This window comes from Heterocephalus glaber, unplaced genomic scaffold, assembly GCF_053883595.1.
Source record: "Heterocephalus glaber isolate CG9 unplaced genomic scaffold, H.glaber_assembly_v1.0 deba00001463, whole genome shotgun sequence".
Classification (NCBI taxonomy): Eukaryota; Metazoa; Chordata; class Mammalia; order Rodentia; family Bathyergidae; genus Heterocephalus; species Heterocephalus glaber.
Window position 1 is genome coordinate 18,741,726 of NW_028258310.1, and position 23,728 is coordinate 18,765,453.

At 49.5% G+C, this 23,728-nt stretch overlaps 1 protein-coding gene across 5 annotated transcripts in view; it reads left to right on the plus strand.

The window, feature by feature from the left end:
• Positions 1-23,728, plus strand: part of Arap3 (ArfGAP with RhoGAP domain, ankyrin repeat and PH domain 3) — a 25,966-nt gene continuing 2,238 nt past the window's right edge. Inside the window, exons 1-29 of one of the 5 annotated variants that reach the window (XM_013075716.3) lie at positions 1-83; positions 1,646-2,154; positions 2,276-2,349; positions 2,446-2,557; positions 6,019-6,222; positions 6,363-6,432; positions 6,703-6,823; positions 6,911-7,095; positions 7,176-7,282; positions 7,515-7,714; positions 7,810-7,895; positions 8,229-8,411; positions 8,559-8,694; positions 9,299-9,415; positions 9,822-9,969; positions 10,052-10,154; positions 12,649-12,868; positions 13,779-13,842; positions 14,077-14,240; positions 17,074-17,286; positions 17,548-17,653; positions 18,658-18,805; positions 19,092-19,160; positions 20,064-20,138; positions 20,234-20,348; positions 22,660-22,788; positions 22,866-22,999; positions 23,475-23,584; positions 23,680-23,715. In XM_013075716.3, the coding sequence (XP_012931170.2) occupies positions 1,865-2,154; positions 2,276-2,349; positions 2,446-2,557; positions 6,019-6,222; positions 6,363-6,432; positions 6,703-6,823; positions 6,911-7,095; positions 7,176-7,282; positions 7,515-7,714; positions 7,810-7,895; positions 8,229-8,411; positions 8,559-8,694; positions 9,299-9,415; positions 9,822-9,969; positions 10,052-10,154; positions 12,649-12,868; positions 13,779-13,842; positions 14,077-14,240; positions 17,074-17,286; positions 17,548-17,653; positions 18,658-18,805; positions 19,092-19,160; positions 20,064-20,138; positions 20,234-20,348; positions 22,660-22,788; positions 22,866-22,999; positions 23,475-23,584; positions 23,680-23,715 (3,719 nt within the window). In that variant the 5' untranslated portion in view covers positions 1-83; positions 1,646-1,864. Of the gene's footprint in view, positions 84-110; positions 2,155-2,275; positions 2,350-2,445; positions 2,558-6,018; positions 6,223-6,362; positions 6,433-6,702; positions 6,824-6,910; positions 7,096-7,175; positions 7,283-7,514; positions 7,715-7,809; positions 7,896-8,228; positions 8,412-8,558; positions 8,695-9,298; positions 9,416-9,821; positions 9,970-10,051; positions 10,155-12,648; positions 12,869-13,778; positions 13,843-14,076; positions 14,241-17,073; positions 17,287-17,547; positions 17,654-18,657; positions 18,806-19,091; positions 19,161-20,063; positions 20,139-20,233; positions 20,349-22,659; positions 22,789-22,865; positions 23,000-23,474; positions 23,585-23,679; positions 23,716-23,728 lie in introns of those variants that run through there. The other 4 variants (XM_013075717.3, XM_013075715.3, XM_004854291.4 and 1 more) reach the window with 4 other exon arrangements.

Sequence of the window (23,728 nt, forward strand, 5' to 3'; positions counted from 1 at the left end):
CTGCGGGGGGCGGGGCCGGCGCGGCCGGACTGGGGCTCGGACGGCGCGGCGGGCACCGGGGAGCAACGCGGCCGCGCAGCAAGGTGAGGACCCCCCGCGCCCCGGGGCCCTTGCCGCCCAGACTCCACCCCATCACCCGGGTCCAGGGCCTCCGTGGGTTCCCGGCCCCCATCCGCGTGGGCAGCCTCCCCTGCCCCTGTCCCCTTCCTCGCCGCGACCCGCCCTTCCCTCTCGTCTTTGCTCCCTCCCTCCTTGCCCGCTCCTGGGCGCCGGAGCTGCCCCGCCCGCCCCGCCCCCTCCCCCAGTCCGCGAGCACCTCCCGGCTAGCGGCTCTGCACCCTGGCCCTGGCTTGGGCATAGGACCCAGCCAGAGAGAGTCGGAGGGAGGCCAGAACTGATGCTGGGACAGTCGGGGACCAAGTAGCAGAGCAACAAGGACAGGGAGCAACTGGGAGAGAGCTGCGCAGGCAGAAGCAGAGCCAGAAACCCAGGGTCAGAGGTGGTCAGAAACATCGATAGCCCTGAAGACCTAGTTAGAACTGAACAGAGAGGCAATGAGGGAGAGCAGAATAAAGTGGGACAAGGAGAAGGACAAAGACAGATTTAGAGGTAGAGATGAAGACACAGTGGGATCGGGCCAAGGACAAGGCAAAGATAAAACTCTGGGGAGACAGAGATAAATCAAGGGAATAGATCAGGCTGCCCAATGGGATTTAGAGACCTGAGCCCAAGGTCATGGGCAGGGAAAAGGTGGGCTCAGAAAAGGAAGGCTTGGGGAAAGCGGGTGTGTGTGGGTGTGTGCCGAGTGGCTACAGGGTGTGTGTGTACACACATGCAGGGTGGGTGGAGGATGGAGAAAAACCCTGGTCTGCCCCTGGCCTCTGATCCCTCATCTCTCTGGCCCAGTTCTCCTCCCACTCCTATCCCCTAAGTGGCGCCTGTCCAGGCCCAGACCCCACACACTGGGACTGGTTAGAGCCCTCTGAGGAGCTTGACCAAAGCAGGCAGGATGTGGGGGTGGCCAGGCTAAAGGGACAGGAAGGAAGTCTGAGGAGAGACAATAGGTGGAAGGGGAGGAGGAACTGGGAATGACCAGGATTAGGATGTCCAGCCTGAGCCTCAGCTCTGGAAACCAGTGGGAGTGGGGTCACTACCTCCTTCCCCCTACTTAGCCTGTCCCTCTCCCCACCTTGTGCCACAGCTGGATCTGGCCACCTCAATGCTCTGCCTCCCCTCCTTCTCACCCCACCCTCCCTGCCCAGCAGGGTTCTAGCATCTTGTCCCAAGCCTACTCACTTGAATGTGCAGTAGGCAGGGGCAGAGTTTTGACCCAGATGCAGGGAGGGCAGGCACTTGGAGGCCAACACTAGCATCACTTGCTGTGATGCCCCTCCCTGGGCCTCAGTTTCCTCAGCTGCACACAAAGAGACTGTCTTGTAAGGAGAAAGTTCTTTCTAATATTCTAGGAAGGCTCTGCCTCTAGATCGCAGGCCTTTGGGCATTTTCTTTGGAGGAAGACTGGAAGCTGGTATACCCTGTCCAGGGCTCACACTTTGTGCTAGGGAGGGGGAATCTCAGCCTGAGCCCTCCCTTCACCCTGCCCCTCCCCCCAGCAATGGCCTGAGCCCCCATGGCTGCCCCTCAGGACCTGGACATCACTGTGTGGCTGGCCAAGGTACATCTGGAGCAGTATGCAGACACGTTCCGGCAGCATGGCCTGGCTACCGCAGGTGCAGCCCAAGGCCTGGGCCACCAGGAGCTGAAGCAGTTGGGCATCAGCGCCACAGGGCACCGGAAACGCATTCTGCGCCTGCTGCAGGCAGGCACTGCGGAGGACTCCCTGGATCCCAAATTGGATAGTACCATGGAGCCACCCCACAACCCAGACCCCCAGTCCCAGCCTTCCAAGCCCATACCCAAGCCCAGGACAGTGTTTAGTGGGCTCAGTGGTCCTACTGCCCCCCAGAGGCCTGGGCTGAACCCAACCTTCTGGGCACCAGAAGTGCCCAGAAGCTCAGAGTCCAGCTCAAGTTCGCCTCCTCTTCCTACATCCTCTACCGAGCAGCTATCAACCTTAAATACCATGGAGATGATGCCCAATACCATCTACTTTGGCCTAGACGTAAGAGGGGGGCCACAGGCAGCTCAGGACAAGTGAGTAGGGTTGGTTCCCTAGGGATCTGATGCTGGGGCGGAAGAGGGGGTTGGGGAAGAAGGGCACGAGGGAAGTTCTTCCTCCTCTCTCCCTTAGTAACCAATGCACCTTCCTCCTCAGGGGTCCAGACAACTCCCAGACAGCTGCTCCCACCCTTGCCCCCACCCCTACCCTCAGGCCCACAACAGGAACAGGTATGTGGGTTATCCTGGGCTCAGGAGAGGGCTAGTGGCTGCCGACTTCAGACCTGATATCCTCTTCCCTCCCTCCTCCCCCTCTGCCCCTGCCAGTGCACATCATGGATCCTGGTTGCCTGTACTATGGTGTCCAGCCTGTGGGGGTCTCAGGCACCCCTGACAGAAGAGAAGGCAGAGGTGTCTGTCAGGACAGGGCTGAACACAGGTGAGTGCTCAAGAGGACCATGATGGGAGCACAGGAGAAGCTTGAGGAGCAGTTGAGCTGGCAGTGCCATGTGTACAACTCATTGAATGTACACCGAGTGTCCGCTATGTGCCAGCCAAGCACTGAAGATACAAGATGACTATAACAGACCCAGCGCTGCCCCAGGCAGGGTGTGACCAGTGGGGCAGACAGGACACAAAACAAGTAGACAACAAATAAATACATAATTAAAATTAGAAGATATTTCCTTCTTTCACTCAGCAGATACTTGCTGAGCAACTGTTACATGCCAGAAGTAGATGCTTAGGAGAGATCTGTATACATAGCAATCCCCGCGCTTGTGGGGGAGATAGTTAATACACATAAGTTATGTCTTACAGCATGTTAAATGGTGTAAGTACCACGGAAAAAAACAAGAGCAGAGTAAGAGAGCTGGGAGACAAAGTGAGGGAACTGCTGTTTTTCATTAAGGGCTATTGGAAAATTAAGACGATATTTGAGCAAAAACTTGAAGGAGTTGAAGGAATTAGCCATGTAGATTTTTAGGGGAAGACTTTCCCAGGGAGGGGGAGGACTCAAGGAGGACGTGTGCCAGGGGGTGCTGGAGCACAGAGGAGGCGGCAGCCTGGCTGGGGCAGGTGAGTGTGCTGGGTAGAGTGGGAGAGATCATGTCAGGGAGGTTAAAGGTTTACCTTATAGGGACTTTCACTTTTAGTCTAAGTGAAATGGGGAGCCGTTGGAGGGTCTTTGATTTGTTGCTGTGTTGGGAATGGTGTGTAGAAGGAAGGACCAGAGACCAGTTAGGAGGTCATTGCGGTAATGTAGGTGAGAGGTCTCAGTATAGGAATGGGAAATGGAGATGCTGAGAAGTGGCTATATTTTGAGGGTAAACTGTCAAATTAACTTGGGGTGTGAGAAGAAAACAGCAGTTGAGAATGACTTTGAGAGCTTTAGTTTGAGCCTGTGCTGTCCTGTAATGGCAACCACTAACCACAAGTGACTTCTGAGCATATGAAATGTGGCCAGTATTGAGATGTGCTGTATGTGAAAACCTACCAGATTCTGAAGACTTAGTAACAAAAGAAATACTGAATGAGTATAGCAATAGATGCAGATATTAATGATCTTGGTAACTTTTATATTGGTTACATGCTAAAATATTGATGTTTTGGATATATTGGGTGAAATAAAATATCCTACTAAAATTAATTACACCTGCTTTTTAAAAGTTTTTAATGCCACTACTAGAAAGTTTAAAATTACATGTTGGTTTACATTGATTTATGTTGGACAGAACTGTTTTGAGCAACTGAGAGTTCACGGAGTTGCCATGGTCTGAGATGAGGAAGACTGCATAAAGTAGGTGGGAGGTGGGGGTTAGATTAGTTCTTTTGAACCTGTTGATTTTGGTTGTTTTTGTTTTTTGATACTGGGGATCAAACTCAGGACCTTGTGCTTGCAAGGCAGGCGCCAGAACCACTGAGCTAAATCCCCAGCCCAGAACCTGTTGATTTTGAAGTGCGTATTGTATTCAAAAGAGCTGGTCAGGGCTGGGGATTTAGCTCAGTGGCATCACTGCCTGCTTCGCAAGTGCAAGGTCCTGAGTTCGATCCCCAGTACTGCAAAAACAAAACAAAACAAAAACAAAAAACAAAAGAGCTGATCAATAGACCATTGGCTATACATGTTGAGAGTTTGGGGGAGAGGCCTAAGCTGGGGCATCTAGATGGGTGTACCTAACTAGGAATGAGTATGAACTGAGACAAGAACCAAGATCAGAGCCCCGGTAACTTCTCATATAGAGAGGTTAGGGAGAAGAGGAAGAATCAGTAAAAGAGACAGAAAAAAAGAAGAGGCTAATGAAGGAAAAAGAAAACCAGAAGAGTATGACATCATAAGAGCCAAAGGAAGAAAGTGCAAAAGGAGGAAGGAGAGGCTGGCTGTGCTCTGTGCTGCCCAGAGGGCTGCTGCTGAGTAAGAGAGGGCTGACAGTTGACTTCTGGAACTGGCAATGTGGAAGTCACTGGGGACTTTGACAAGGGCAAAGTGTAGTGGTCCCTGGGAGTGAAAGCCTGATCAGAGTGGGTTTCCAAGAGAATAGAAGGAGAAGAGATAGAAATACATAAACAACATTGTTGAGTTTTTCTGCAGAGAAAAGCAGAGAGTTGGAATGATTGTTGATGGAGGAAGTGGAGCCAAGTAGATTTTCTTTTTATAGGATGTAATGTCATGTATGTTTATAAGTGAATGGGAATGATCTGGTGGAGAGGGACAATTAGCTACACAGGGAGAGAGAAGGTCTGGAATGATGTCTTTGTAGGTGAGAGAAGTAGGAGTAGTAAGAGCACAGAGGAGGGTCTGGTTTTAGACAGAAATTTTTATCACCATCACAGGAGGAAGCCAGAGTATGTGCATGAAACTGGGTAGATGTGGCACAGGGAATCTGTGGGGTTCTTGTGTGATTGCTTCAGCTTCTCAGTGAACTCAGAAACAAATCAGGTAGAGGTGTGGTTCTCAACCATAGCTGTACCAGAGCCTGGGAAACTACAGGTGCCTGGGCCGGACTCCCAGAGATTCAAATTTAAGCATCTGTAATGAAGCCCATGTACTGCTAGTTTTAAAAATTTAGGTGTTGCAATGCTATTGAGAACCACTGAAATAACAAAGGAATCTACTCAAAGAGGTTAGGGAAATCCTCTCTAAGAAAATGACATAAAGACCTGAATGATGAGAAAGAGTAGCCCAGGGAAGCAGGGAAGGATGTGCAGAATGTGCAGACTGAAGGAAGAAAAATGTAGCTGGACTGAAGTCAGCAAGGGTGAGGCTGATACAACATGAGGTCAGGGAGTAGCTGTGGACCTCACTGTGAGTCCTTGCAGCCCATGGTAAGGAATTTGGGTTTAGCCTAAGTGCAAATGGAACGTTATTGAAGGGTTTCATGCAGAGAAGTTAAAGGATCTTATTTGCATTTTTAAAAAGAGCATTAGTGGCTATGGGAGAATGGATTGTGGGAGGAAGGGTAAGAATGAAAACAGGTGACCAGTTAGACAGTTTGTATCCCCCAGTGAGAACTGATGGAAGCTTGGTCCAAGGAGAGAAGGTCAAGAACTTTTTGGAGAAAGAATAAATAAGACAGGTTCATTAGCTATAAGTGGCCATGGCAGGAGGCCATCTACTGAGTCTTTCTCTAGTTTTTCCACCCAAGTAATGCTAAGGTCAGAAAAGAGAAACTGAAAATTTCCCATTAAAATTCCAAGGTCAAACAAACGCCAAATATGCTCCAGAAAGAAGCTCCATGCTAATCTTTTGGGCTCCCAACCTCTCTATTCCCTGTTCGAAAAGCAGATCTAGTATCCTCCAGACATTCTACAGAGTGCTGTGGGTGGGGTAGAGAAATTAGAAAGATGATGTCCAAGGTACTGGGTCTAATTTGTGTCTCTCTGTGTCCTGGCCCCCACAAGGCTCAGCAGGCAGGATCTGGAGGCACGAGAAGATGCTGGCTATGCCAGCCTTGAGCTACCTGGGGACTCCATCCTCTCACTACCCACCCTGGACACAGAGGAGGCCAGTGATGACCTCATTTCACCCTATGCCAGCTTCTCCTCCACAGCAGACCGCCCCATGCCCCTGCTCAGTGGCTGGCTAGACAAACTCTCACCTCAGGGGTGAGGCTGCTGGGAATGGAAGGGAGAAGAGGGAGGCTGAGAGATGGGGAAGGACAGGTCCTGGGTGCTTCTAGACCTTGTGATCTCCCCACGCCATGCATCCTCAAACACTAACTGATCTTGGCTCTTTCCTTCTTCAGAAACTATGTCTTCCAGAGGCGCTTTGTGCAGTTCAATGGAAGGAGTCTGATGTACTTTGGCAGTGACAAGGTGGGGGACTGGAGATGCTATGTGGAGACTAGAAAGTGGGAGCGGGAGGGCTCAAGAAGATTCAGGATTGGAAGGAGGGAAGCCCATGGTGGAGGAATGGCCACACCTGCCTGTTGTCAGTATTCAAGGTAGCTGGCTTAGCACCTGCAACCATTGCTTGTGAATTGAGTGTGGACCTCATGAAAGCTGGTGGTGGACCAAGGACTCAGTGCGCAGGGCTCAGTTTCTGTCCCCAGAGGTCATGCATGTGCTCTCTCTTTCTCTTTCCAGGACCCCTTCCCCAAGGGTGTGATCCCCCTGACTGCCATTGAGATGACCCGCAGCAGCAAGGACAACAAGTTCCAGGTCATCACAGTCCAGAGGGTGTTCGTGTTCCGCACCGAGAGTGAGGGTGAGGGCTGGGGCCCCTTGGTCAGGTCAGATAGGCAGAAGGCTGTGTGAGCACACAGTCACTGACCTGCTTCCTGTCCCCTACCAGCTCAGCGGGACATGTGGTGCTCTACACTGCAATCCTGCCTGAAGGAGCAGCGCCTCCTGGGCTACCCTCGACCGCCCCACCCACCCCGACCCCTGCGTACCAGCATGCTGGAGCTACGTGGGCACAAGGCCAAGGTGTTTGCTGCCTTGAGCCCTGGAGAGCTGGCCCTGTACAAGAGTGAGCAGGTGAGGAGCGAAGAGGAGGGCTGAGGAGCCTGGCCTGGCCCATTCCGACCTCTCACAGCGCATACCCCCTACTCCACTAGGCCTTCTCTCTGGGCATTGGGATCTGTTTCATCGAACTGCAAGGCTGCAGTGTCCGGGAGACTAAGAGCCGGAGTTTCGACCTGCTCACACCCCATCGCTGCTTCAGGTGGGGCCCGGACTGGTAGGAGGCAAGGGGGAGGTGCAGGGGTGCAGAGGACTGGAGGCCACCTCAGCAGATTGTCAGTGGACACGAACTGATGTGGGTCCGGTAGGCAAGGTCAACATGTCGGGAGGGTCTGGGCTGGCCCAGATGCAGCCTTTGGCAGCTCCCACAGGAATGGTCACTGGGATGGGACGGGGGGAGGTCCATGCCCACGGACTGGCTGTCCACCCCTCAGCTTCACAGCAGAGTCTGGGGGCGCTCGGCAGAGCTGGGCGGCCGCTCTGCAGGAAGCAGTAACCGAGACCCTGTCTGACTACGAGGTGGCTGAGAAGATCTGGTCAAATCGGGCAAACCGGCGCTGTGCAGACTGTGGGGCCTCCCGCCCAGACTGGGCTGCCGTCAACCTTGGTGTGGTCATCTGCAAGCAGTGTGCCGGTGAGGGCGGCAGTCTCAAGCCCAAATGGGGAGGGAGGAGAGCCGGGCCAGGAAGGTCCCGAGTACCAATGCTACATGTCCCTTCCCCCTAACAGGTCAGCACCGGGCCCTGGGTTCCGGGATCTCCAAGGTGCAGAGCCTGAAGCTGGACACGAGCGTCTGGACTAATGAGATAGTGCAGGTGAGGGGTCTGGTGAGGAAGAAGGGGAGCATCCAAGAGAAGGCCAGCTGGGCATGGTGCTGCACACCTGTAATCCCAGCACTCTCGGGGGCTGAGGCAGAAGAATCATAATTTAAGGCCAGCCTGGACAATTTAGTGATTTATCAAGACCCTGTCTCAAAATTAAGAATAATTTTTTTTAAAGGGCCAGGGTTGTAACTCAGTGTGAAGGCCCTGAGTTCAATACCCAATATTGAAAAGAAAAGAAAAGAAAAAAAGCCAGGATGGGGGCAGGATTTGTATTGGGATGTCTGGAGCTCTGGTCACTTGTCTTTGCCCCTTGTCATCCTACAGTTTTTCATTGTCCTGGGAAATGATCGTGCCAACCGCTTCTGGGCAGCAGCACTACCCCCATGTGAGGGCTTGCAGCCAGATTCGACCCCTGGCTCCCGGGGAGAATTCATCTCCCGAAAGTACCGGCTGGGTCTCTTCCGGAAGCCCCATTCCCAGTATCCAGATCATAGCCAGCTTCTCCAGGTAGGAGGGACAGTTTGGGGATGATGGAGGGAGGGACAAGCAGTCTCTAAGTTGAAATGGGTAGTGGGGGCAGGTTTGGTAATCAGAGGATGTTCCAAGGCTCTCCAGTTGAGCTTAGGACTGATAGAGGCACCTCCGTCCTTGCAGGCACTGTGTGCAGCTGTGGCAGGACCCAACCTGCTGAAGAACATGACCCAGCTCCTCTATGTTGAGGTCACTGAGGGCGAGGAGCCCTGGTCCCCCTCAGCCCTCAGTGGTAGCTTGCCTGGCCTTCTACCCCCAGGTTATTCCCAGTGCCTCCTCTCTCTCCCCTCCTAGAGTTCTCTGCCCTAATCCTTGCTTTGGTTTTTCCAAGGGCCCCAATTAACCCATTGTCCATTGGTCCCAGTAGCTTAGCATGTTTCTCAACCCCTCAGATCCCTCAGAGCCTATTTCCCAAGGTCACAAGATAACTTTGAGGTCATCAGATGGGTCAGGATATGCCAGGTGCTAGTGCTTGTCCCCTCCTGACACAGTCAACCCATAGGTCAGGTCTCATCTACTTCAGGACCATCTGATCACTCAAAGGAATGGTCACCTTAACCATGGTCTCCATCAGTCAGGTCTTGGCCCAACACAGGATGCCCCATTCTCTCAGGTCTCCACCCCAAATTGACTGTCTTGGCTGGCTGGTGGGGAGGGACAGTGGACAAGTACCAGGCTAGAGGCTTCTCATCTCCTGCCACCTTCTTGCAGCCTGGGTAGTGAGGGTTCTAGTCCCACTAGGTTTACTTGGCCATGCTGCCAGTGGAGTCAAGGCTATGGTCTTCCTTCATTGGATTCCGTGCCCAAAGAGGTGAGGCCATCCCATTGCCATGGCCTCACCTAATCACTTTTCCCCCTTGCAGATCCCTCCCCTAGTGTATATAATGAGGTGGTGGTGCCTGCCACTTACAGCAGCTTCCTGTACTGTAGTCTCATCAGCAACAAGGCTGGACCCCCACCCCTTCGGAGGGGCCGGGATGGTTAGTAAGACCCAAGGGATGGGAGGAGATGGGAAGAAAGTGGGAAAGGCGTGTACTATACAGCAACAGGGATGACAGGGCTGGGGTGGGAGAGTGGAGCCATGTGCCGAAGTGTACTGTGGTGCTGGGGTGGAAGAGGAACCAATGCCAGGTGACAGCATTGAGTGATAGTTCAGAGCCTTTGCTCCGAAGTCAGACCATCTGGGTTAAACACCACGTGTGCTACTTACCTGTGTTACTTGGGCAAGCTGCTCAAACTGAACTGCGATTTCCCTATCTGCAAAATAGGGCTCACTGTAATACCCCATCATAGGATCAGTGGTGTAGAATAAATATCTGGTCAATGGAATATGTGACGGTGGGGGCAGAGGTTTGCTGCCCCCTCGACCATCTCTCTTCCACTCAGCTCCTCCCCGTCTGTGGTGCGTTTTGGGAGCAGCTCTGGAAATGTTTGCATCAGAAAGCAGCCCTGAACCCCTCAGCCTCATCCAGTCCCAGGACGTTGTATGTCTGGGTGTGAGTCGCCCACCCATCGACCCGGGTGACCTCGACAGGTAACAGCCCTTTGTGCTCTTCCTAGTCTGGGAGCCCCCTGATGGTCCCTCATTCTCCTCCCTGACACTATCTTCTCTGCAGGTTCCCCTTTTCCTTTGAGCTCATCCTCACAGGAGGGAGGATCCAACATTTTTGCACAGATGGAGCTGACAGCCTGGAGTCCTGGATCAGTGCTGTGGGCAAGGTGAGGTAGCCGAGATTCCTACCCACAGCCCCTGGATTACCTCTTCCCACCTTCCCCCATCCCATCCTCTCTTACTCTTGTAGCCACTCTAGCCACTTGCCCTACTAAGCAGCTAAGGTTGACTGAGCATTATTCTGTCCAGGCCCTGTGTTAAACACTGCCCATTTAATATCTCATTTAATTTCCACAGCAACCCATAGAGGTAAGAATTGTTAATATTTTACCCATAAGGAAACTAAGTGTTAGAGGCTAGTCACTTAGTCAAAGTCAAGAGAGCTAAGAGGTAGCAGAACACAGGACTCAAAACCAAGCCTCCGTCTCCAAAGTTCATGCCCAGTTCTCACTGTGTCCCAGCCTCTTCCTAGAGAGAAGCTGCCCCTGCTGCCTGTTACCTTACTCCTGCCCTCCAGTTCACCAGCAGACCCCGACCCAGAGCTACATTCATCTCTCCCAGCTTTTCCCCTCGTAGACAAGCCGATCTCTTCATCCTGGACCCAGTTCCCAGAATCCAAAGTTCAGGCTCCAGAATCAGACATCCTGGGATTTGAGTCCTACAACTCTGAGCCGTGGGAGTTTTTCCACGTCTGCAGAGTGGGTGTAAAAGACTCACCCTCCATGGGTGAGGATTAAGTGACATGTGAGGCCCCCACACTCCATATGTGGGCGTTGGAATACTAATGGTGGTGGTGATGATGGTGATGACGACAATCTCTCTCATCCTAAAACAGCTTTTCCTTAAATTCTGCTCTACCTTCAACTTTTGACCCTGGAGCCCTCTTTCCCTGCCTGACAGGTTCTCAGAAAGTCGTGTGCAACCTGCAGTTGCTCCTTCCTCCCTTCATCTACCCTCCTCTGCCCGGACTCTCCGAGCTGCTGCCCTGCAGCTCACCAGTGACTTATGTCCAAAGTCTCAGGGCCACCTTCTGGCCTCCCCAGCCACCTCTATAGCTGCTGACACTCTTCTGTAGGAAATGTTCAGTTCCTCTGGCTGCCGAGCACTCTGCCAGCCCTCCTGTGCCTCCTCACCCTAACTGTCTCCGTATCCCTTCAGGACTCTGTTGAGGCCTCCTCAGCCAGGTCTGAGTCTCCTCTTGCTTTATCTACACTTTCCAAGAGTCTATCCCATCCTTTAAAGTAGTGCTGCCCAATGTGTAATCTGAAGACTGTCACACCGTGTTGGTCCTCTGACTCTTTGTCATGGTCCATGACAGGTAAGCAAGAATTTGAAAGTGAGCATCTCAAATCTTTTATAGCAGTTTGACAGAGTAATTTTATGTGTTGAATCTAATTGTACAAGTTAAAGGCTTATATGTCTTTGTTCTTTTCATCTCAATTTTTTGGCAATTTTTTTTTTTTTTGGTACCAGGAATTGAACTCAGGACCTTGCACTTGCCAGACAGGAATGGTGCCACTGAGCTACATTTGCAGCCCCTGGCAATTCATTTTTATTGTTTTTAATGAAAGTATTGGTCAGTGACAGATTGGAACTTTTAAAAAAAGAAAGAGGGCTGGGGATTTAGCTCAGTGGTTCTGCTGCCTGTCTCCCAAGCACAAGGACCCAAGTTCAATCCCCGGTACCAAAAAATTAAAAATTAAAAAAATTAAAAAAGAAAGAAATGCCCATCAACTGATGAATAGATAAAGAAGATACGATTTTTTTGTTTTATTTCTATTGGTATATTTTATTTCATTTTAATTAATTAATTTTTGGGTTTTTTTGATACAAAGTCTCACTTTGTAGTTCAGGCTGGCCTTGAACTCACTGTGTAGTCTAGGCTGTCCTCGAACTTGAGGTGATCCTCCTGCCTCAGGCTCCCAAGCGCTAGGATTATAGATAAATGTGTGCCACCATGCCCAGCAAGATGTGGTTTTTTTAGACAATGGAGTACTACGCTGCCATAAAGAAGGATATGCTTGAGATATTTCTAGTTAAATGGATGTACCTTGAGACCATACTCTTAAGTGAGATAAATTGAACACACATGATTAAACATCACATTGTTTCTCTGGTGTGAGAAACTGAAAGTGGAAATGAGGACCAAAATGTATAATAGATATTGGGAAATGAGAAGAAAATGTTCAAATGAGAAGGGGAACAATGAAGGGGGGAGGGGGAAAGGAAAGAAGAGACAAGAGGATAGAAGAATAGAAGGAAAAAATGGAAACAGTTTTTGTAAATAAGGAGGGGGAGAGGGGTCAAAAAGAAAGGAGGGGAATGGGAAAAAAAGCAAGATATATACTACTACAAATTTCCTGTGATGAATGTCTATCTAAGGTGTACCAATAAATGTTTTGCTTCAAAAAGAAAAAAGAAAAAACCCCTGGTCCTTTATCACAGGCAGTCTGAGAAGCGCTGCCTTCAAGTGAGCCTCAGACACCGCTTGCTGCATGGGGAGCACTTGCCCTGGGGAGGGGTATCTCCCCATCTGCTCACTCTTCCCCGCCTTGACGCTCACCCCACCCTCTTCTTTCCCTGTCCCCCCTGTCTCCACAGTGGTTCTCCCCACTGAGCTGTCACCAGCTGCTGGGACCTGGGCTGCAGCGGTTGGGCCGCCTGTGGCTGCGCTCCCCCTCCCACACGAGCCTGGCGCCTGGCGACTGGCTGTCAGCGTTTGGCCTTCTTCGTGGTGACCACCTGTTCCTGTGTCCAGCGCCAGGCCCTGGCCCACCAGCCTCTGAGGACATGGTGCATTTACGGCGCCTACAGGAGATCAGTGAGCACGGGTGGGGACAAGGCTGAAGGGTGGCCATAGGGTGGGTGGGAGTGGACCTTTTTGTTTGAGAATTGCTATAGGAATCAGTAGAATGTAGTGACTTTAGGCACAAACTCTGAAGTTGAACTGCACTGATTTAGACTCTACCGCCATTGCTTCCTGCCTGTGTAATCTTGGATAACTTACTTAACTTCTCTGTGTCTTAGTTTCCTCATCTTTAAAATGAGCAATATAATGAGACCTTCTTAAAAGGATTACACTGAGGTTCCAGTAAGGTAATCCATATAAACCCTTACCACAGTGACTTGCAGGAAGCATCTTATAAGTACTCAATAAAGGTCATATAAATGCCATTGTTATTATTTGGAGTCACTTACTGGTTGGAAGCTGGGAGAGGGAACTGGGTATCCTCCCTGCTAAAAGAGAAAGAGGATGGAGTAGTGTTTTAGGACTTTGGAGATCAGAGACCAAACTTTCTTTCTTTTTTTTTTGGTACCAGGGATCGAACTTGGGTCCTTGTGCTTTCAAGGCAGGCGCGGAACCACTGAGCTAAATCCCCGGCCCAGAGACCAAACTTTCTGAGCTGTAATATACCAATATCACCTGTGTCATGGAGATAGTAGTACTTAACTCATAGAATTTTTTTTTTTTGAGACAAGGTCTCTCTGTGTAGTTCAGGCTGGCCTTGAATTCACTATGTAACCCAGGCTGGCCTCAAACTCTCAGTGATCCCCCTGTCCCAGCCTCCTAAGTGCTGGGATTACAGGTGTGTGCCAGGTTTAACTTATAGGATTTAATGGAACATTGTTTGTAAGGCTCTTAGCCTTACCCCTACATACCTTAAGCAGTTAATACTTGTCACTATGCTGAAGATGACAGTAATGATAATTTCCATTGATTCTCCCTCTAGGTGTGGTCTCTGCAGCTAGTACTCCAGACAAAAAGGAGCATTTGGTCCTGGTGGAGACAGGAAGGTAAATGTTGCTCCTGCCTTTGACCCTGGACCCCCTTTTCTGGAGCCCAGCCCACTGTTGTGGTACCTATGCCCCCCCCCGGGGGGGGGTGGCGTGCTGCCTCCTTTCGTAAAGTTGCTTCCCCAGTTCAGTGACCATCTGGGTTGGATGTTGCTGCCCCCTGCTGGTGACTTCTGAGCCTCTCAGTCAAGAGGACCCTTGAGCTGCCCCTGACTCAGGCCTCTTGGGTCCCAGGACCTTGTATCTGCAGGGGGAGGGCCGGCTGGACTTCTCAGCATGGAATGCAGCCATCGAGGGGGCTGCTGGTGGGGGAGGCACAGGGCTGCAGGAGCAGCAGATGAGCCGAGGTGACATACCCATCATCGTGGATGCCTGCATCAGTTTTGTCACCCAGCATGGTGAGTAGCCATTGGTTGACACTGAGCCAGTGAGGGTGAAGGAGTGGAGAACAAGGGCGCAGTAAGAGTTGGGGGGAAATCACCTGAAAGACCTTTACCTCCAGATACTGCAGTATGACACCCACTGGCCTCCTGAGTTTTGCCAAAGCTTTTCTGAGCCTTAGTTCCTTCATCTGTAAAATGAGGCTCACAGTCCTCAATTTTCAGCATATTTGTGACAGTGAGATGATGCATGTCAACCATTGGTGTAGGGCCAGGCAGGTAGTAGACGTTCAGAGGTAGCTGGTGTTGGGGCAGGGGTATGGAGGGAGTGAGAGCAGTGACTAGGGATGTAGTGCCCTGGCGCACAGAGAGGGGGCAGCACTGAGGCAAGAACCAAGCTGTGCAGGTGGCAAAATATCTGAAGGTCTGAGCAGAATTGCTTTGAACGATTTTCTAGGCGCAAAAAGTCAGCTATTCAAGTGGTTCCCAGAATTCTTTGTGAGTTTTTGACCTCTATTTTGAGTTTTTGACCTCTGCAGTCTAAGTAAGGGCCAAAGAAAATCTATCTCTCCTTTAGGAGGCTGGACTTGTGAGAAGAAAAATCCACAGAAAACTAAGGAAGATATGGGGCCTTGGGTTCAGACTATAATACGTGCACGTGCACGCACACACACACACCAGTGAAGGGGGAAAAAGACACCTTCATGACCCCACAAAGAGTTCTGTTAGCTAGTGGTTAATTCATTCTCCACACCAAGGCCATGGCCTCATTCAGTGACTTCCTGCACTCACTCACTTGATCCTTGTCCTCTTATCAGCCCCGCTGTGTTCAGAGGGATCAGTCCAAGGGCAGTGAGGAGGCCCTGGAGAAAGAGTGCGGGCGGCCATCCCTCCCCTCCCAAGCCCCACTCTGCCATGTTCATTCGACAGATATTTGTTGAGCTGCTGCCACGTGCCAGACACTGGGGATTTGGCAGTGAAGGGAGGCGGGCTACAGAGCACACAGGCTAAGTGGCAGAGACAGGTAATAAGAAAACAAATATAATCAGCTGTCATTATTTGCAGGAGTTAAATTCTATAAAGCCACTGCAAACACTTAATTAGTGAGTACTGAATCATTGCCCCAAGGGAGATACAGGTTTAGGTTCCTCTGAACTTCTGGTTACTGCATTTACATCAGCCGATCAGTACGGAACCTTGTTTTATGTACTTTTCTGTATAAAAACACCTTATTAATATATATAATTGATGTATTAACATTGAACTCAGTACCGGTAGAGACATAATTCATACCTGAATTAATTAGCACATCGCAGTATCCTCACACTTGGAAATGCCAGGCAGCATTTCAGCATTATACTTGGGTGCCAGTTTCAACAGTGAAGTAAAAAGCACAAAAATGTGACTGAATACACTGTGAAAAGACATTTTTCTACACTCTGAGACCTTAACTGGGAATGTGTGGGTGGCAGTGGCCTCAGTGTTCCTTAGTCTGTACATTTCACAGATGACCGTGGAAGCACCAGATGTGCACTTGATCTTCTGTATCCATGGGTTCTGCATCCATGTATTCAATCAACAGAAGAATTAAAAGAATCATACCACAGTGATATATGTGCACCCATGTTCATAGCGGCACAATTTGTAATAGCTAAAACTTGGAAGCAGCCCAAGTGCCCATCAACAGGAGACTGGATAAAGAAAATGTGGTTTTTTTAATAAAATGGAGCCATAAAAAATGAGAAATTAGCGACATTTATACCTAAATGGATGCACATTGAGGCAATACTCAAGTGAAATAAATAGGACACACGTGTAAATGCTGAATAGTTTCTCTAATGTGAGAAGCTGAAAGTATAAATAAGGACTAAAAGGTATAATAGATAATGTGAAATAGGAAGCAAAGGGGCAACGGGGAAGGGGAAGTGGGAGGGGTAGGGGAAAGGAAAGAAGGGAATGGGATTAATATGAGAAAATGAAAAAATGGAAACAAAGTCTTTGTAAATAGGGAGGGATGGAAGGGTTGAAAGGAGGGCAGGGGAAGGGGGAAAAATAAGAACCAAAAGACAGTATGACAACTATTCATATACCACTGTTATCATAGTAGTAGATTTTGTTATTTTGCAAGAGTGCCGAAACAATCCCCTATGGGTAGCAAGGGACAACTTACTGGTTTTAGTGTTACAAGTAAATTTTAGTGAGCGGGTAAATGATGAAATACAGAATCTGTAGATAATGCGGATCAGCTAGAATGTGATTTCAGAGTACAATTTAAAAATAAATGTGGTGGCCCGGGGATTTAGCTCAGTGGTTCCGCTGCCTGCCTCGCAAGCAGAAGGACCTGAGTTCAATCCCCAGTACCAAAAAAATAAAAAATTAAAAAAAAAATAATTAAATGTGGTGAAGTGGTACATACCTTTTATTCCAGCACTCTGGGAGGCTGAGACAGGAGGATTGCAAGTTTGAGCCCAGCTGGGGCAATTTAGCAACTTAGCAAGATCTTGTCTCAAAATAAAAAAAATTTAAAAAGTGCTGGAGATGTGTAACTCTGTGTGAAGGCCCTGGGTTCCATCCCCAATACCCCTCCCCCAATTAAAATCATTCAATCAGTAGATACAAAGGTAGTGAGAGATACGTGTGATGGGGGAGGTGGTCCATGGTAGTGAAGTCATGAAAGGACTTTCTGAGGATGAAGACTTGCACAAGAAGCTGAGAGTCAAGACCACGGAGGCACAGAATTCTTTCTCCACAACGCCCACTCCTCCTACAGCCACGTAACCCAGAGGAGGGCCACAGATGGGCTGCTGGGTGGGTGACGGTCAGTCTTTACACAACTGCTGGGTGTTTTCAGGGCTCCGGCTGGAAGGTGTATATCGAAAGGGGGGCGCCCGGGGCCGCAGCTTGAGACTCCTGGCTGAGTTCCGGCGGGATGCGCGCTCAGTGAAGCTTCGGCCAGGGGAGCACTTTGTGGAGGATGTCACTGACACACTGAAGCGCTTCTTCCGAGAGTTGGATGACCCTGTGACCTGTGCTCGGTTGCTGCCTCGCTGGAGGGAGGCTGCTGGTACTCCCAAGATCCCTATGACCCAAGGCCCAACTGAGGATTTCCACCTCCCCCACCAGAATCCCTGAGGCTCTTTTGTGGGGTTAGACAGCTCCCTGCCCTAAAACTCACCACTGTGGGAGATAATGATGGCTGGGGGGTTGGGAACAGGACAGGGATACACTCATCCTAGGTTTGTCTCTCTAGAAATCTCTTCCTGCACTCCAGCCCCTTAATCTCCCTTCCTGGATCCTCTCCAACCCGCCTCCATTCTATCACCAGAGCTACCCCAGAAGAGTCAACGCCTGGAGAAATACAAAGAAGTCATTGGCTGCCTGCCTCGGGTCAACCGCCGCACACTGGCTGCTCTCATTGGGCATCTCTATCGGTCAGTATGGCCTGGCCCTCTGCAGGCTCCTCCTGCACCTCAGCCCAAACTCTACAATGTCATTCATTTACTCATTCATCCCATAAACAGTTGTTAAGTGAAGATGTCATAACATAAAGGTTCAGAGAATACATTTTGGGGTCAGGCAGACCTAGGCTTTAATCTGGCTCCATCAGTCTACCAGTGTGATTTTGAGTGAGTTATTTCTTCTTTCTGAGCCTCAGCTTCCTCATTTCTAAAAAAAAGATGATGTAATAAATAATATCCTCTTCACAAGTTGAGAGTTAAAAGAGATAATCCATGTGAAATTCTTAGTACAGCCCCTGATATGTAGTAAGTCTTTAGAAACTGTTAGCACTCAATACTATTCTGTTTTGCCGGGGATTTAGCTCAGTGGTTTCGCTGCCTGCTGCGCAAGCTCAAGGACCCGAGTTGATCCCCAGTACCAAAACAAAAACAAAAACAAAACAACAACAAAAACCCAAATACTATTCTGTTTTATTATTCTGTGTCAGATAAAGGTTAGATATAAGAAATGCAAAGATAAACAAGATGTAGACTTTTATCAGTCTATTGGTGGGAGAGGCCTTTGAGTGAATTGGAGTGAATCCTGGGCCATGTTATTCTGGTTATACAGATTACAGAGGTTGGCCAGCTATGGGTCCACTGCCAAACCCAACCTGTTGTCTGTTTTTGTAAATAAAGTATTGTACATAAACTGTAAAGCCACACCCACTCATTTTTATGTTTTCTATGTGGCTTGAGAACCTAAAATATTTACTGTGTTCCCTTTACATAAAAAGTTTGCTGTACCTACTATATTTACAGTCACCCATCCCTTAATGGTCCCCCCACTCTCTAAGACTTCAAGCTCTTTGTGTCTTACTATTGTATCCCAAGTGGTTAGCCTAGGGCCTGGCAGACAGCTCGAGGAATGAACATATGCGTTGGTGAAGGGGTAAGTACCACCTGCATTTTTCATGACCGGGATACCTCTCTTGCAGGGTGCAGAAGTGTGCAGCTCTAAACCAGATGTGCACTCGGAACCTGGCCCTGCTGTTTGCACCCAGTGTGTTTCAGACAGACGGGCGTGGGGAGCATGAGGTGCGGGTGTTGCAGGAGCTCATTGATTGCTACGTCTTTGTCTTTGATGTAAGGCTTTCCTGACCCCTGACCTACAACCCCTCTTATCTCCTGCAGGACTCAGAGACCCAACAAGCGCTAGCCCAGCCCTCTGATGGCCCTCTCCACAGCAACCACTCACAGAGCCCCGGGCCTCTTTCTTTCATAGTGTCACTCCCCTCATCCTTACCCCATTGGCTCTTCGTTCATTGGGCCTCCAACCCTCTTTTTTATCCAAATCCCCTTTGCTCTTGAGGTCTGCCCTCCTTCCTTTCTTTCCCAGCAGCTCCCACATCAACTTTTGGCTCTTTCACAGATTGATTCTGACCAGGTAGCTCAGATTGACTTGGAGGTCAATCTTATCACCACCTGGAAGGATGTACAGGTAACTTGCCCGGACCTTAGACTCCTGAGTTGGGGAGGAGGGGACATCAAGATAGGAAGCTGTCCTTCTGTACAGTTGAAGTTTCCTTTTCAGCCTGTCCTTCTGCACACTGACCCTCAGCTTTTGGAGAGACAGGAGGAACCCAAGGAGGAAAGTGTGTTGGACAGTTGATTTGTTAGGGTTTGCTCCATTCATTCCACCATAAGCATTCTTCATTATAAAATGATTGCGACAGCACCTCACTTCTGAGTGTAAGAGATCCTAGGAGGAGTTAGTAAAGTCAAACCAGGTGTAGTTACACACGCCTGTAATCCCAGCACTCTGGGAGGTGGAGGCACTAGGATGGCAAGTTCAAATTCCACCTGGACAATTTAGGGACTTAGTGAAACCCTGTTTTAAAATAAATGAAAGGGGCTGGGAATGTACCTCAATGTGAAGGCCCTGAGTTCACTCTTAGTACCTAAAAAAAGAGTAAAATCAGACTGAATGAGAATAACAACTACAATGGCCAGCATCAGCTGAGGACTTGTTACATTTCAGACACCTCTAATCTCATTTTAGCATCCTATAACTCCATGGAGTAGGTAGTTTCATTTTATTTCAAATAAAGAACTGAGGCTAAGAGTCACTTATTCAAGGTGACACTGTAGTGAGTGACAGAGTTGGAAGCCAGACAGTCTGACTCCAAACGTGTCCTCCCAGCCACTGCCTTGGATAGCACCACATGCTGCTAAAGATGTGATTCCACCACTCCTGGAGTTTTCCCTTTTGAAAGCCCAAGTGGTATTGGGGTGAGGATTGGGAGGAGACCTTTTTGGGGGTCGGCATATATGAGGTAAATGAGGAATCCCCTGACTTCAGCGTTTTCAAATCCTCTTGTGTCCTCCTTTTTCCCTCCCTCAGCTGTCCCAGGCTGGAGACCTCATCATGGAGGTTTATATAGAGCAGCAGCTCCCAGACAACTGTGTCACCCTGAAGGTCAGTTTTGAGGAGCCTGAAGAGAGGAGGGGATGGTGGGGGACAGGGCTAGCAGATCGACCAGCATGAGTTCTCTGCTGTTGCCCTGATCTCAGGTGTCCCCAACACTGACTGCCGAGGAGCTGACTAACCAAGTACTGGAGATGCGAGGGACAGCAGCAGGGACAGATTTGTGGGTGATGTTTGAGGTTCTCGAGCATGGGGAGCTCGGTGAGTAATAGCATGTGTGTGTATCTGAGCGCATGTGTTTTGTGGTCATGTGGTTAAGGTCATTAATGACTTGCGCGTACCAAATACAGTGGACATCCTACTCATCTGTGTGAGGAGACATTCAACGTAGTTGACCCACGCCTTTCTCATTAGTCTTCTCTCTTGGCTTGAGTGAACTTCACAAGCTCTTGATTTCCCTTCTACCTCAAAGGAGGCTTCTCCACTTTTTTCACAGACTGCAAGTGTTAGGGGGTCCCTGGGCCCTTTCTTCTTCTCCACCTATACTTCTCCTTGGATATATTTCAGTCCCATGGCTTTAAATGCCACTGATAAGCTGACACCCTTATTTATTTATTTATTTATTTATTTAGCGGTACCAGGGATTGAACTCAGGACCTTGTGCTTTTGAGACAGGCGTGGTGCCACTGAGCTAAATCCTCCACCCTACACCCATGTTTTTAATCTCTGGCCCAAACCTGTCCTCTGGCACCAGACTTATGTATCCAGCTGCCTACTTGACACCTCCATTTCTCACAAGTATCTCAAATTTAAAACACGTAAGGCCAATCTCAATTCTTAGACCCCTTTCCCTAATAAAAAATCCAGGCCAGACCGGGGGTTTGGCTCAGTGGTTCCGCCGTCTGCCTTGCAGGCACAGGGTCTGAGTTTGATCCCTGGTACCAAAAAAAAAAAAGAAAAGAAAAAGAAATCCTGGCTATTTTCTAGTTTTTCCCAACTCATTAAATGGCCCTGCAATTCATCCAGTTTAGTAAGGCCCTCTGGAAATTCTTCCTTCAGCTTCACACCAAACACACCAACTAGTTCTCTAAGTTCTATTCAAATCTATATCTTCTTTCCACCTCCATTGTTACTACTGCTCTAGTCGAAGTCGTCATACTCTTTCAGCCTCCCAAAATTAACCAATAAAATATGTGGCCCCAAGGGCCGGGGATTTAGCTCAGTGGTTCCTCCGCCTGCCTCAAAAGCGCAAGGATCCAAGTTCGATCCTGGGTACCAAAAAAAAAAAAAAAAAAAAATGTGGCCCCAGCTGGGCATGGTGGCTAACTCCTGTAATCCCAGCACCTGGGAAACTGAGACAGGAGGATTGCCGAGTTTGAGGCCAGTCTGGGCTACATAGTGAGTTCAAGAGTTGGGGATTTAGCTCAGTGGCACCGAGCCTGCCTTGCAAGCAAAAGGTCCTGAGTTTGATCCCCAGTACCAAAAAAATACATAGTTCATGGCCAACCTGAACTACAAAGGGAGACCTTGTCTCAAAAACACAAAAGGGCTAGGGATTCAGCTCAGTGGTGCTGCCACCTGCCTCGCAAGTGCAGGGTCCCGAGTTCGATCCCTGGTACCGAAAAAAAAAAAAAAATTAAACAAAAAATGTGGCCCCGGAAAGGGAAGAGCTAGTGTTTTCTTGCCTCCCTATAATCTTCTGCATAGCCTTCAAATGAAGGTTTCAAGGGTAAATCAGATCATGCCCTTCCCCTGGTTAAAACCCTCCAGTGTTTCCCATTGATTTAAAATTCCAAGTCTTTATCATGGCACACAGACCCTGAATGTCTGGCCCCTGGTTATTTCTGAGATCTCATCTCTTAACATCACCCATTCTCTTATTTGTTCTCTTTTTTTTTTTTGTACTGGGGATCGAACTTGGGACCTTGCGCTTGCAAGGCAGGCGCCGGAACCACTGAGCTAAATCCCCAGCCCCTTATTTGACCTCTTTGCTGCAGCCACACTGGCTGTTGAATTCTCCAAGAATTTGTTTTTATATTTTGTCATGTAAGATATGATACTGTAATGCTATTAGCATGGTTTTCTCTTCCCAGTCCTTCAGATCACCAAGTCTCATCTTCAAATGCAACTGCTGAAAGGCCTTGCCTGACCAGCCTACCTGAGTTGCTCCTCTGTTAACTCTGTTTTTTCTTTTTTTTTTTTTGGTACCAGGGATTGAACTTAGTACCTTGTGCTTTCGAGGCAGGCGGCAGAACCACTGAGCTAAATCCCCGGCCCTACTCTGTTTTTTCTTTCAAAGCCATTACTGGTCTACAATCCTTTTACTTGCCTACCTGTTTGTAGCCAGCTCCCCTACTAGGCTGTGGCTTTGTGAAGGCAGGTGATGTGTGCTGTGCTCTCTACTGTACCCATGGGCCAGCCCAGTGCCTGGCATAGAGCTGGTGCTAAAGTAAATGTCTGTGGCTGGGTAGTTGATAGATGAATGGATAAGTGACTGGTGGGAGATGAGTTGGGCACTTCAGGCTTTGGATGGATATTCTGATTGACATCTGTCCCCATCTCGCCTTTTCAGAGAGGCCGCTGCACCCCAAGGAAAAGGTCCTAGAGCAGGCCTTGCAATGGTGCCAGCTCCCAGAGCCCTGCTCAGCCTCCCTGCTCCTGAGGAAAGTCTCCCTGGCCCAGGCTGGCTGCCTTTTCACAGGTGAGCCTTCCCGAGCCCAGCATTCCCCCAGGCTCTTCTCTAGGGCCCTCCACCCAGCATTGCCCTTCTGTGCCCAGGTGTCCGGAGAGAGAGCCCACGGGTGGGGCTACTGCGGTGTCGTGAGGAGCCGCCTCGCTTGCTGGGAAGCCGCTTCCAGGAGAGGTTCTTTTTGCTGCGTGGCCGCTGTCTGCTGCTGCTCAAAGAGAAGAGGGTGAGGCCTTGTGGCTAGTGGAGGGGTTGCTGAGTAACCATGTAGCAGGAGCCGTGAGGGTACCAATCCTCTGCCCTTGCCGCCCATGTTCCCACCACCTGTCTGATTCCTGGACCTTGCCCCATACCTTGTGGTCACATACCCAGATGCATGTATAGCTTTTTTTTTTTTTCTGGTACTGGGGATCGAATTCAGGACCTTGCACTTTCAAGGCAGGTGAGGCACCACTAAGCTAAATCCCTGGGCCTCCATAGCTTTTTTTTTGGTACTGGGGATCAAACTTGGCTTTTTATGCTTTCGAGGCAAGCAGCGGAACCACTGAGCTAAATCCCCAGCAAAATGCTATTTGTTTTTCTTTTTGGTACCAGGGATCGAACTCAGGTCCTTGCACTTGTGAGTCAGGCAGCAGAACCACTGAGCTAAATCCGCGGCCCTCCTCCATAGCTTTTAACCACAACCTTCTCTCACCTCTCAGCTTCACCAACTCTATTCATGTTCTCAGAGCTCTAAACCAGAACGGGAGTGGCCTCTGGGGAGTGCCAAGGTCTACCTGGGAATCCGCAAGAAGTTAAAGCCTCCAACACCGTGAGTTTTCTTCCCGACCCATATTTCTAGGGCCTTCCTGCCATCATCCCTTTGGCCTTAGGGTCACCCCATCATTGTTCCCCTTTGTATTCCAGGTGGGGCTTCACATTGATACTGGAGAAGATGCATCTGTGAGTACCTCCC